At 39.0% G+C, this 12,746-nt stretch overlaps 1 protein-coding gene across 2 annotated transcripts in view; it reads right to left on the minus strand.

The window, feature by feature from the left end:
- Positions 1 to 12,746, minus strand: part of SACS (sacsin molecular chaperone) — an 83,197-nt gene that overhangs the window by 17,287 nt on the left and 53,164 nt on the right. For both annotated transcript variants that reach the window (XM_019651439.1, XM_019651440.1), the window contains 3 exons: positions 12,134 to 12,280; positions 8,327 to 9,812; positions 7,605 to 7,696 (listed from right to left, as the gene is read on the minus strand). In XM_019651439.1, coding sequence (XP_019506984.1) covers positions 7,605 to 7,696; positions 8,327 to 9,812; positions 12,134 to 12,280 — 1,725 coding nt within the window. The remainder of the gene's footprint in view (positions 1 to 7,604; positions 7,697 to 8,326; positions 9,813 to 12,133; positions 12,281 to 12,746) is intronic.

Here is a 12,746-nt window from a genome sequence, read left to right on the forward strand (position 1 = left end):
TTCATCGTTGCGAGTTCGTTGTAAATTCAACAAAACTGATTATGGTATTCCAGGGTATTATTTTACATATAGATATCATTATTGATTTCTAGGTTTACACTTTTAATTCATAAGCATAAATAAAAGAATTAAAAATATTTATATAGATACGGAATTAGTACTACCCATGTATAATGCGCATCCTTATTTCTCCCTCACAAATTTGGGCAAAAAAAAGTGTACATTATACACGGCAAAATATGGTACATTTAAGACTTACAGATGCATTTCAATGCAAACTAAATCCAAACTACATAAGGGTAGGGAATCTTAGTTCAGAAAGAAAGCAAAGCAGAAAGGAGAACATACTTTTTATGCATGAATTACATTTCAACAACAGAAATAAAGTTATTCAATAAGCTCCCAAAGGGCTTTTAATATAGGCTATCATCATATAATATTCAGATATTCTGGATAAGAATTAAGAAAGAGAAGACATCTGATTTTTTTTAAAGTTTTGGAGTATCTCTACAAAGTATACGATTAATTCATGAATTCTGACTTTAAGATAAAGAAAGGGAGGTTTTATCCTATAGTTCCACCACTTGCTTATTGTAACCACCAATAATTACAAACGTCAAAGAACTTCTCCCATGGATATCTAATCTGTCCTCTACCTAAAGCAAGCCATTTATTTGATCAAGTACATCTCTACAACTCGGTGAGGTGTTTGTGTATTTGGTTGCCTTAGGCTAAACTTGGCAGCAAATGCAGTGATTGTTAGTCTTACCAAAGGAATTTAAGCTTTCTAACTTTAACATCCGTCCTATTACTTTAGAGGCATTTTGTCAGTTGGTCAATACCGACTGAGTGCTAGAGCTAGAGAAACAAACAAAACAGACGTGGTCCCCGACTTTGTCTTAGAGTCTAATGGGAAGGCAGGTAGTAAATTATTATAAATGACTAAATACGTAGGTACAAGAGTATAAGTGCTATGAGGAGCTCCGTATTATGTTAGTACATGTGGGCTGTGTGACAGATGAACACAAGATAGTGAGATGAAGGGTTTGGTGAAGGAAATCACGCACCACACCTAAGGGAGGAAAAGAACAAGTTGCCTTCCAAATATGAGAAAGCTCAAAGGATATAATGAGGAGATTAATAATAATAATCATAATAGTAAACACTGATGTAGCCTTGCCATGTACCAGGCAGCTTTGTAACACCCAGAAAAATGGAGCCAGATAATGAGGAGCCTAACAGGAAGTGTTAAGGATTTTGGCCTTTGTCACAAGTAAAAAGAAGCAGACTTTGAAAGAGTTTCAGATAAGAAGTGGGAAAATAATATTTTAGAAAGATAATCCCAGCAGTTGTATTAACCAGAATCAAGAATGGATGCGGGCAGATTTTTCGAGGTGATTTCTACATTCCAGATGAGACATGATAGTCGCCTGAACGAGGGTAGAGGTGGGGTTGAGAGGGAGAAAGACTTCCTAAAACATGGCTCTGTGATCTGACAAGCAGCTGGGAGTCATGATCGAGAACATCCTCATGGCACAAATCCTGCACCAAAATCTCTGGAAGACAACTGATCCAATCCCTGGAGGCTGGCACCTAAAACTGCTACTTTTTCTAAAGATTTCTCCATACACATGAGGTGCCGTTATCCCTGTAATGAATAGTATAAACCATCACGAAGCTGTTTCAAAGCGGACAGTGTGAATACACTATCCCTCCAGGCATGAATTCCGTAGTCTCCCCTTGAATGTTGGAGACAGACCACGTGCCAGCTCCTCTGTGAGGTCCCTAGATGTGCCACCCACCTCCTGCACCAATTTGATTCTCAGGATTTGCAGGAGGGCCAATCATACTAAATGACAGTTTTCTTTACATTACTGGCCCTGCACAGCTCTGGGCTCCTTCAATTTACTCATCTGTATATTATCTCCATCGAGCACGACGCCTGGCACATAGGGGAAATTCAAACAAACGTCTATTAAAGAGTCTTTGCTATGAAATGGAACAAGGCATGAGGCCATACGTAATAAATAAGTATGAAAATATTTTAAATATAAATAGCATCTTGGTGCCAACCTCTTAGGCATTCCTAACATTTGTCTGACTTGACTGCTTTTTTTTTCCTGTTTATTTCCTCCAAAATCCATTTACTTACTCTTCTAACTACTCAATTTCTTATAGTCACCCATTTACTCAAGTAACTTAATACAGAAATAATCTAGACCTAGAAATAGGGGGAAAAAACCAAAACAAAACAGAATCCCAGTTCCAACTCTCGCCTCCTCCAGCTTCAATGTCTCCATCTCTCAAATGAAGAAAATAAGACTCTATTATGTCATGACTGTGGAGAAGAAATAAGATAACAGAAGATACTTATTTGAAAAAGAAATATTGGGTCATCGGGAAAGTCATGATGTATTTTTCTATGTTTTTCAATGCAAAAACGAGTCATGACTTTCCCGACAACCCACTACTAAACCACAGGCATAATACCAGAGATTTGCTTTTTCATCTTTGTACCCCTGTCCCCCAAATACTATCATACGGAATCACTAATATGTCCAACCAAACTTGTCAACCAGGTACTGGGATATACAAAATTAAAATAGACTGCCTCAGCTCTCAAGGATTTTATCATCTAGTACAGGAGAAATATAATTATAATAAGGCTAAGAGGATTAAATGGACTATGTACTGGGCTTCATGAGCAGAGCAGGGGCATCTACCTCAGATGTGCATGATGGGGGGGACGGGGGGGGACAGTGTGGGGAGAGCTGTTAAAGAAAGCCTTTGTGGGCTGAATGTTAAAAGATGAATAAAAGTCAGCAAGGAAAGTGGAAGACAGAAGGAGAGTATTCTAAGCAAAGGGAACACCATGTACAAAAGTACCAATATGAAAAAACTTTCATTCAGGTAAAAAAATAAATTTACTGAGCACCCACCTTGAAGTAGGCACTGTGCTACATGGTGGTGACACAGCTCACAGGGCTTTGCTCTCGTGAGATTAAGGGAGCACTCAAGTTTATCTAACTGCAAGTGCTTGGGAGAACAGAAGAAGGACACTGAGTCGCGGCCAATGAGATGGCAAGTTCACAGCCATGGAAAGCCTTCAGTCTACACGAACACGATACAGAGAGAATCGGTATCACTGGAAGACTTTCCATACGGGAGTGGCATGATGGATGAAGCGCGAGCAGTGGGAGGAGGGGCCCTATGAAGGCTTCAGTGCACAAGGCCATGGAGACCTAGGGCCCACACCACAGCCATGGTGGTGCACTGAGACAAAGGGGCTGCTGCAGAAAATGGAATCAACAGAACCTGGAAACTGGACAACAAAGAAGAAGTTAGGATTCATTCTCGAGCAACTTCACGGATAATAAGTACCTTTCTAAATAAGGTCACTCAAAAGGAGAAGCCGATTTGGGGACAGGATGAGGGCTCAAGTTGTGAAAACATCAGCTTTGAGATACTTATGAACTCCAAGTGCAAAATGGTAACAGCTGCCATTTATCGGTATATATTATGTGCCAGGTATTGTGTTAAACTGTATATATTATGTATATATCATCTGATCTCCAGAGTAATGCCTACTATGAGTACATTACAACAAAGCTTTGCAATAACCTGCCCTGCTGTGATAATGCAAAATTGGATAAAACTCAATTAGTAAGTTGTGATTGCCTGCAATCTTCCGCTCAACCCTTATTCTTCTTTCATTAACCTTAATAAATTGTAATAAAGATTGTAATAAAGCAATCTTGCATTTTACATAATTTAATCTTGAGGACCTCAAGTATAGTCTTATGGAAGGTTACTACATTAGTAACAGGCTCAGGGATGTTGGGTAACTTTTTCAAAGTCACACAATACAGGAGTCAAGTTTGAGCCCAGATGTGTGTGACTACAAAGTCCAGGCTTGTAACCACTGCACTATACTACCCCGCGTGAGACTGGGGTGGCAACTGAATGGAGGTGATCATACATGCATGATAGTGGATGACTGGGAGTCAATGAGTATACTCAAAGAAAGTAAGGAATGAAATAAAAGAGCTGAGGCCGGCCGAGTGGCTCAGTTGGTTAAGAGCTCGCTCAAGAGTGCAAGCTCTGAGCAACAGCGGTTTGAGTCCTGGCCCAAGCTGAGCTGCCGCTGAGCTGCCAACAGGTGGCAGGATGGCTCAGCTAAAAAAATAAATAATTAAATAAATAAATAAATAATAAAAGAGCTGAGCAAAAAGCTTTACTGCGCTTTGGGACCATTGTCAAGTAAAATAAGGGCCACTTGAGCACAAGCACTGGATACTGCCAGTCTATCTGATAACTGAGACGGCTACTCAACCACAGGGTAACTGAAACTGTAGACAGCGAAACCGCGGATAAAGGGGGACGACTGTACAGAAAATAAGCACACACCACTTTCTAAAAGCTGGACTATAACAGAATGCAAGAAAGGAAATCAAAGTCAAGGTTTATTAGTTTTCCCCAAATGAGAAAGCCTGAAACACCTTTAATTGCTAATGGGAAACAGGCAATAGATGTAGAGTGAAAATACAAGCAGTAACTTAATATTTATCTCAGGATTTTAAATGTGATACAAGTGAAAGGTGAAACTATCAAATAGTGAGACAGATTTTGCTTCAGCTATAGAATTAGAGAAGTACCAGTTTCAGAGGAAAAACAAAAAAACTCACATTTCAATTTTATGCAACTGTACTTTAAAACTGGCCAGTTTTTACTAATAATCAATAAATAGATGTCCACAAGTGTCTTGTGTCAACAAAACAATCGTGTAATCATTTATAGCAAAAAATATCGAATGTTATTCAATATTTGTGATGTTTCCTACCATATGAGGGGAGCTCTATAAATATAACACTCTTGGCCCACCTTCTCCCACACTCACGAATACCCTCCAGCCGCACCACACTGCCAGAGCGCAGCATGACATGTCTTACTGGTAAACAGAGAATCTGTGCCTGCTCAGAAGTCCCTCAAGGACAGCTCCTCTGCGCTCTGCTGTGCAGGGGCCACCCCACCCCACTGTGCAGGGGTCACTCCTGTGCCGGGGCCACAGGGGCTGTGCAGGGGCCGTCCCATCCCTGTGAGGGAGCCTGTGCTAGCCCAGTGCTGCCTGTGACTAGACAGCTCAGCTAATCTGTTTAATTCTGGGGTTCCACTGTGGAAGTCCACTTGCTCTCCAACACCAGATCTCCAATACCAGAATTATCAGTAATGCAGGGATGACTTTTGACATCTATCTGCTAGACTCTTTTCTGTATATCTTCACTGACTCAGATCGCAGGAAAGAAAAGCAAGGGTCATTTTTTGGGGCCCCATCAGCCCCTACCTTATAATGCTCCCAAACAGTAAAACTGCTCATGGCAATAAAGTAATATCAAAAACTAATTTTATCTGGAACTAATGATATGAAAATAATAAGGAAGGTGCCCAAGGAGGCAGTTACCCATCACTCATAGAGCTAAATAAATATACTGAAAATAATTATTAAATAATCATAAGAATGGTAGCCTTGAAATCAAGGTTTAAAAAAAAATGTGACCATGAAGACAATTTCTGGGGAAACCGAGCCACATATTATGGGTGACAAACAGAAACAGTGAGGACATCCCATCTAGTGTAATAGTCCAATGAAAATTAACCAAGAACCAGAAACAAAACATGGTGCCTATGGTATAATCCCAAAATAACAAATCAGAATTCATAGTAGATGAGAAAATGAAGACATAAAAAGTGGGACGACTCAACTCTGTAAAGATGTCAAATTGTCTAAATTAATATACAAATTTTACTCATCCCTAAAAACTAACAACAAGTACTCTCATCCACCTAAAGCTAGAAAAACAAGTCATGGCCATACCCTATGCCAGAGGGTATTTGAAAATTTGTGAGTAAAAGCAGTGTTATCGTGTTGACCTTCCACCCTTTTTACCTGATTTGGTTCTGAATAACTTTTGATTGATTCCTAAATCCATATCCACCTCAGAATCTACTGGCCATTAACAAAAATATTCTTTTCAAAAGAAAGTAATACATCACACAATGAAATACCACAGCAATGAGAAAGAATGACCTACAATTCCATACAACAACCTCAATGGATCTCACAAATATAAGCATAGAAGAAGTACACGTAAAGAATACATACTGTGTGATTTCTTTTAGAGAATCTACAATAACTAGCTGAATTAGTCAATACTATTAAAAGTCAGGATCACAGTTACCCTTGAGTGGGTGTGACTCCCTCCCATAAGAGGCAGTTCTGGATGTTGGCAATCTTCTGGTTTTTGATCGAGGTGTGTTTGGTTTATAAAATTTTTGATATGTACACCTTTCTGTATGCGTATTTTATTTCAGTATAAAGTTTTTATACCAGAATATAATAACAAATTTGAAGAAATACGGATTTCTAAAACTTTGGAGCAAAGGATGGCAGAGTTATAGGAATACATGTTTAGACTCCCCAAAAAAGGCTACTTTGAAGATGACAATTCCCAATTAAGTGAGTAACCCACATACTGGAAAAATCAATGTCACAGTTACTACCTCAGTTACAGATTCCTTACGGTAAACAGTATTCACATATTCATTTTTCTTTCGTCTCACTTTGACTACATCCTTAATTTGCCTCCCCCATTCCAATTCCTTTCACTTACATTTCAATGAATAAATCCGTACAATTATTAGTGACTTTTCCTTTAATCATTATCTTTGAAAAGAAAACAGCATTTGTTATAAAAGACACATCACAAAGAATATGCTTTACAACCTTAACCAGTGGGACAAATTCAGGATTTTGCAGGCCAATATCTAACTTAGAAAAAGTTCCAGAAAAAAATGTTTTGGGAATCTTACAAGGGAAAGGGTGCTTGCAAAAGTTGCAAGATAATATTAAACTTAGAATCACGGTGATTTTTCCCCCAAACCATTCTCTTTTCCTAAAAAGAATTCTCAGTAAAGCACACCCACCCTTTGCTAACACCCCAGGAGTCCCCTTTCCTGACACTGATGCAGAGTTCACTTTATCTTCTGTATTCCCTGAAGCTGACCCAACACAACCACACAAAACTGGGGAGGGCAGGGTGGTATGGGCAACAGAATAAGGTTGACAGGTGGAAGACCTGAGCTCCAGGCACACATGAGCTGACGGCTTTGAACTTAACCTCTTTCTCCCCTCATCTGTGCAATCTGAGACAACAGCTGTCCTCACTACTACACACACTACAAGATATGAAGCCGGGGGCTCAAATGAAAAAATAAATGGGAAAACATTGAAAGTAAAGCACAGTGCGGGTGTAAGAAGTTATTTCCATAAACGTATACCACCATACTATGACAGGAGAGGTTTTTAAATACAGTATCACCTTTGGATTCTTCTAGATGTCAGAATCCAGTACTGAAACATCTTAAAATATAACAATTACATTAGGTTGCACCATGTGAAATTGCTGACTTATAGGTCTAAAATGGATAACAACTGGCAATTTCAAATTGGTTCAACTAAATAGAAAACATAAAAACTGTTTAAAATTTTAAGAATAGGTTTAAAAATAAGTCTGTTTATTTTTTTAAAAATTAAAAAACTATAATACCTCGGGTTTGGGCAGCTTCTTTTAAAGCAGCTAAAAGGTGAGGCTTCAAGTCATCCAAAATAAATCTTCCTTCAAGACCTGGGAAAAGGGACCTAAAAAGAGAATGGAACACAGTAGCTATAATTTTCTAACAATTCTAAAATAAATCCAATAATTTCAAGCCAGTGAAATGTACTATTTTACATCAATCATAACGCACACATCAAGTCACATTGCAATACTTTTTGATCAAATATTAACGAGGATTCCCTTTAAAACATGAGGGCATCATGTACCACATCCAAATCCAGAAATAGTCTAAATATCTCAGAATAAAACTAATTTTATTTTCTGAAATGTCAGTACACAGCCTTATTTCTAAAGAATTACTTAATACAATAATTTAATTCATTTAAATGTCATAAAGATAATTCATTATTGACTAATCTGATGTAGTTATTGGCACTTTATATCCATTGTTTTCAGTGTTCTGTTATTAAAATTCCCAAGAAATTTTCCAAGAAAACAACTGCTTGGATAACTTTTTAACTGAAAACATCTGAATGTGTTTTCACTTTAGAATGTAAAAATGTATCCTCTCATATTTTAACCAAGTATTTCTGCGTAAGTCTTCCTCACTATAAAATTTGCATTGATAATTGATGAATTTCACAAGAAAGGACTCTAAATGTGGGCAAATGAGTCCCTAGGAGTAAACAAGTATTTTAAAGTGGCATCTATACCTTGGATAGTCTTCTGAGGTAATATAAATAACATCTTGATCTGATACAGATGAGGAGAAGGGAACAAAATTTCCATTTTGTAAAGGTAGCAGCTCCAACCCAAGCAGTTCACTGTAGGCTTGGTCAGAAAGCACGAATTCCAAAAGGTGAAGCTTTTCTTCAGCGCTGCCCACATGTGCAGACTTCCTCAGCACCTGTCGCACCCAGGCGGGCGTCACCTTCCTCACAGGCTTGTCACTGGAGGCTGTGAGCTGGACAGCAGCAGCTAGATTCGCCGGCACCTTGGCGACGTGCTTCCCTGAGCTGTGGAGGTAGTTGAGCACAGTTGTCGTGTGTTCCAAACTTTCGTCGAGCTCTGAGAAGTACGCCTGCTCCAGCTTGACCCAGTGGCTGCTGATGGAATAAATCACCGCGTGCTGGAACAGCTCATGGAACAGGGGCTCTAATATTGGCTGCCAGTGCCCCTTGACTCTGCCCACGTCAGGCCAGAGCTTGTAGATGACGTCTACTGACAAGGGAAAAGCGGAGCGCCCCTGCGACTCCAGGCGCTTGATTGAATCTAAGATCAGAGTAGCGTAGGCTTTAGGGACAACGTTCAGGACGAGAAGCTCATTCCATAAGGCTGCTGGGTCTCTCCACTGGTCCAGCTCTCTCCATTTGATGCTTCTGCGATTGTCAGTCAGGCCAAAGAACCCACTGATGTGAACCGGGAGGCCCGTTTTACTCTCCTCACCAGGCGGTAAAGGAAGAAAACAAAAGGCTTTTCCTGAGAAGTCAGAAGTTGCTCCTTTTTCTTCACCATCTCCGCTTGATAAAGGCATGGCTATTCCAATGAGTGGGACAAATTTCAATTCATCGGCTAAAGAATCAAGTTTACTACTAATCCCTCGCCCACCCACACTGTTACACACCAACCAGGATGTTTTCTGGGTGTCCTTCGTACTCTCATCTTCTAAAACTATATTTATGTGATACGTTACACAGGTTATGCTATTGCTTGGAATCTTTTTACAATAGTTGCTTATAGCAGTTCCCAGAATTTTGATAGAATTCGGCCGTTCCTGTTTCAGGGGCTGGTTCTCACTAGCAGTCACTCTGAACACCAGTTTCTCTGTTCCATCGGCCTCTCGGACGTGTAAGGAGACATTCTGCACGCTTTTCAGGAAGAGCAGCACCGTGTCTGCATCTGCCCGGAAAGACTCAAACAACTCGAGAACTTTCTGCTTATTGTAGAGGTTACTGCTAAGCTGGGAAGGTTGTAGACGAAGAGGGAAACGGAAAAATGTTCCCGGATAATTGCCATTTATAAACGTTTCCTTGGTGCTTCCAAAAATGCCAACAAATGGTGCAAACTGGTCTGAAAGTTCACTTATTTCTTTGCTGTCGTCTTTGAGGTTCCAACATTGACCTGATTCATGCGGACCAAAAAGTGTTTGATGAGGATCTAACATCCCAATCTGGTCACCACTAAAGATACAAGGAACATCTGTAAAGAAAAATTCAATAGCCATGATCAACCCTGAAATTTAATGGATAATTATAATTACCATCAAAATATTACACATGAAAAAGCATGAGCCATAAAATGACACTAAAACATATTTGTCTAAAAGACAACTAAATTTAGCTCTGGGAATGTAATTCTTTGAACACGAAAAACAATGATTTCTCTTTTGATTCAATAAGTACTAGGCAAAGAGACTTTACATGATTATTGTGAAAACCTAACATATATCTTCAAACACTTATTAAACACTTAAAATATGTAAAGAGTTTATGGATATTTGCACTCAGTTCCCACAGCCATGTGAACCCAATTAGACGAAATAGAGCTGCATCTTATGCTCAAAATAAAAATGCCAATTCTCTGAAGAATGGGGCAGAGAAATAACACAGGCGATTCTGCCCCCACTTGGCAAGCACGTGCCCTCAAGTGAGTGTGACAGGAGCCCCCTCGGTTAGTGTTCACCCCTTTGCCTCTGGATCGATGTGCCCTCGGGGGGGGGGGTATCTCACCACGTGGAACCTAAGTGTTGTATTTCCAGACATTTTCCTGTAGCACAGTCCCTAAATTGATACCAACTGCTTCACCTGTTCTTCAACTAAAGACAAAGTGATAGTTAAAACACCAGCAGAGAAACTACACATGTCAAATGTGCTGTATTGCAAGAAATTCTGCAGCACGGTGTCTTTTTTAAGGACTCCTGAGGGAAATTTCGACATGTTTTCCCTCGCAGGCTGACTACAGCATCTAACCTTCATGCAAAATACAACTCCAGTGAAGTCCACCTTTAATATTTATGGTCATCAACTGCAACCCCGTTGTCACAACCGGCAACTCCTAAGCTCTCGAGTATTTTAAGTAGGATATGTTTTATGTCCACCAACCCAGCTGCTGAATCTATCAACAATGTGGTCCAGATACTCTTGTCAGTCGGCAGTGTTCACGCTCCCTTTACTGAAATTATGCCAGGGAGACTCCTGACAGGTTTAAAGCATGACCCACGACCTTCACAAATCCTCAGATTAGAGACTAGCAGTCCAGTTAACACCATCCCACATTAACATGCTCACTCTCAAACAGGGACCAACTCCAGAGGGAGCCGCAGATGCTGGCAGTCAGCTGGACGCTAACTAAACAATTCATTCCTCTACATGTCTCCACACTTCTGCAATCCACATCTGTGTCCCCATATCACATGTCATAGGCCAGAGGCGTAATTCGCAAATAGCTGAACACATGAACATCAATATTCATGTATAATAGTTATATATCATAATAAATGATTTAATATAATTTTATTATTATTAATATTACTTAATACAATATATTATAAGAATGTAAGTGCAATACCAAAAAACAGGCTTACTAAAATTGGGCTATAGTGAGGGTGACCCTTTGTCCCACTCACCCACTGCAGTCTGAATTTAGGCCAGTTGTCTGAGAATAATACTGCAATCTGTCACTCTCCTAAGTGTCCCAATTTGAATGATAAGTTATATAGTCACCCTACCTATAGCTATAACTCTGCCAGGTTAATCTCTCCTTATTCAGCAAGTTCAAAATGCAAAAACAGTTTGAAACTGAACCATAACAAGGACCAATTCCATAAAAAAAATTTTATCACAAAATGTAGTAAACACTAAGAGCTTTCACTCTGAAAGAATAGCCATATACTCTTAGAGATGTCGACACTAAGTTTCAAGTATTTCCTATTGTAACTATGAACCAGAAACCTCATGTTCTTTCTAGATTCAAAGCATGATTTCAAAGTCATCTTTAAAACACTCATAGTTTAAGAAGAGCAAAACTTTTATGAAGAAAATGTAGAGAAACCAGAATCACCTCAGGGATTCTTATTTTGTTAGTTATTCAATACCATGAGATATTACACTTTCCTCTTTAACCTCATGATATTTAAAATATGTACAAGAAAATCTGTGAGAATCAGTTTGCTCAACTCATTTTCAGTGTAAAATATATTAGACTAACAATTTTGTTTAGGCATTTCAAGAGCTACATTTCAACCCCCACAGAAAATGACAATCTGTTACACCGATTCCACTGCATCATGATGACATTAACTTTTAGCATCACATGATGAAGCTTCAGTGTACTTGCGGTTACCATGGTACTTTGAAAACTCAAGACACACTGATATTTCATTTACATACTTCTTATCACTGACAAAGAATTTGGAAAAGATGCCTCTTAAAACAATATCATCTCTGAAATGAACCCAATAAATTACAAACAACAGGCTAAAAGAATTTTCAATACCAAGACTGAAAAGCCAAATATTGTACCTGTTATGTGATAGACAGAGTTAAACCCAATTCCAAATCTTCCAACCTTCAAAGGGTCGTCCTTTTTCCTGCTTCTTGCTATCTCTTGAATGCCGTGCCAGTCCTCGGGGGTGAAAACCGCATTGTTGTACACATACAGAGCTGCCCCTGGGTGTGAAAATGCACACGCACGTGTTCAGAAAGAACCGAGAAAGAACACCAAGGTATTCAGTTCTTTCAAGAACTTCCTCCACACCAAGGTGCTTATTGGATGGGAAGATGTAAAGGAGTGAATAGAATGACTGACATTCTGCATTCTAATTCAGATTATTTACACAATAAAAATAAAAATAAAAATTAATGGTAAAAACTGTCAGAAGGAATATAGCATGGTTAGCCAAAAATACAAAAAGGAAAATTTAAGAGTGATATAGTACTTAAATATCCAAAACATAGAGCAAACAAGGAAATTGATTTCAAAGTGTACTACTTTGTAAAATTTGTTCCTAAGTATCATATTTAGTTTGTGTTTGTAAATGGGATTACCTGTAAATGTACTAAGGAGACTTACTATCTAAAGAAACCTTGTTAATATAATATTTCAGAAGGTGAACAGTAATCCTTTACCAAGTTT

Source organism: Hipposideros armiger, unplaced genomic scaffold (assembly GCF_001890085.2).
Source record: "Hipposideros armiger isolate ML-2016 unplaced genomic scaffold, ASM189008v1 scaffold_160, whole genome shotgun sequence".
Taxonomy (NCBI): Eukaryota; Metazoa; Chordata; class Mammalia; order Chiroptera; family Hipposideridae; genus Hipposideros; species Hipposideros armiger.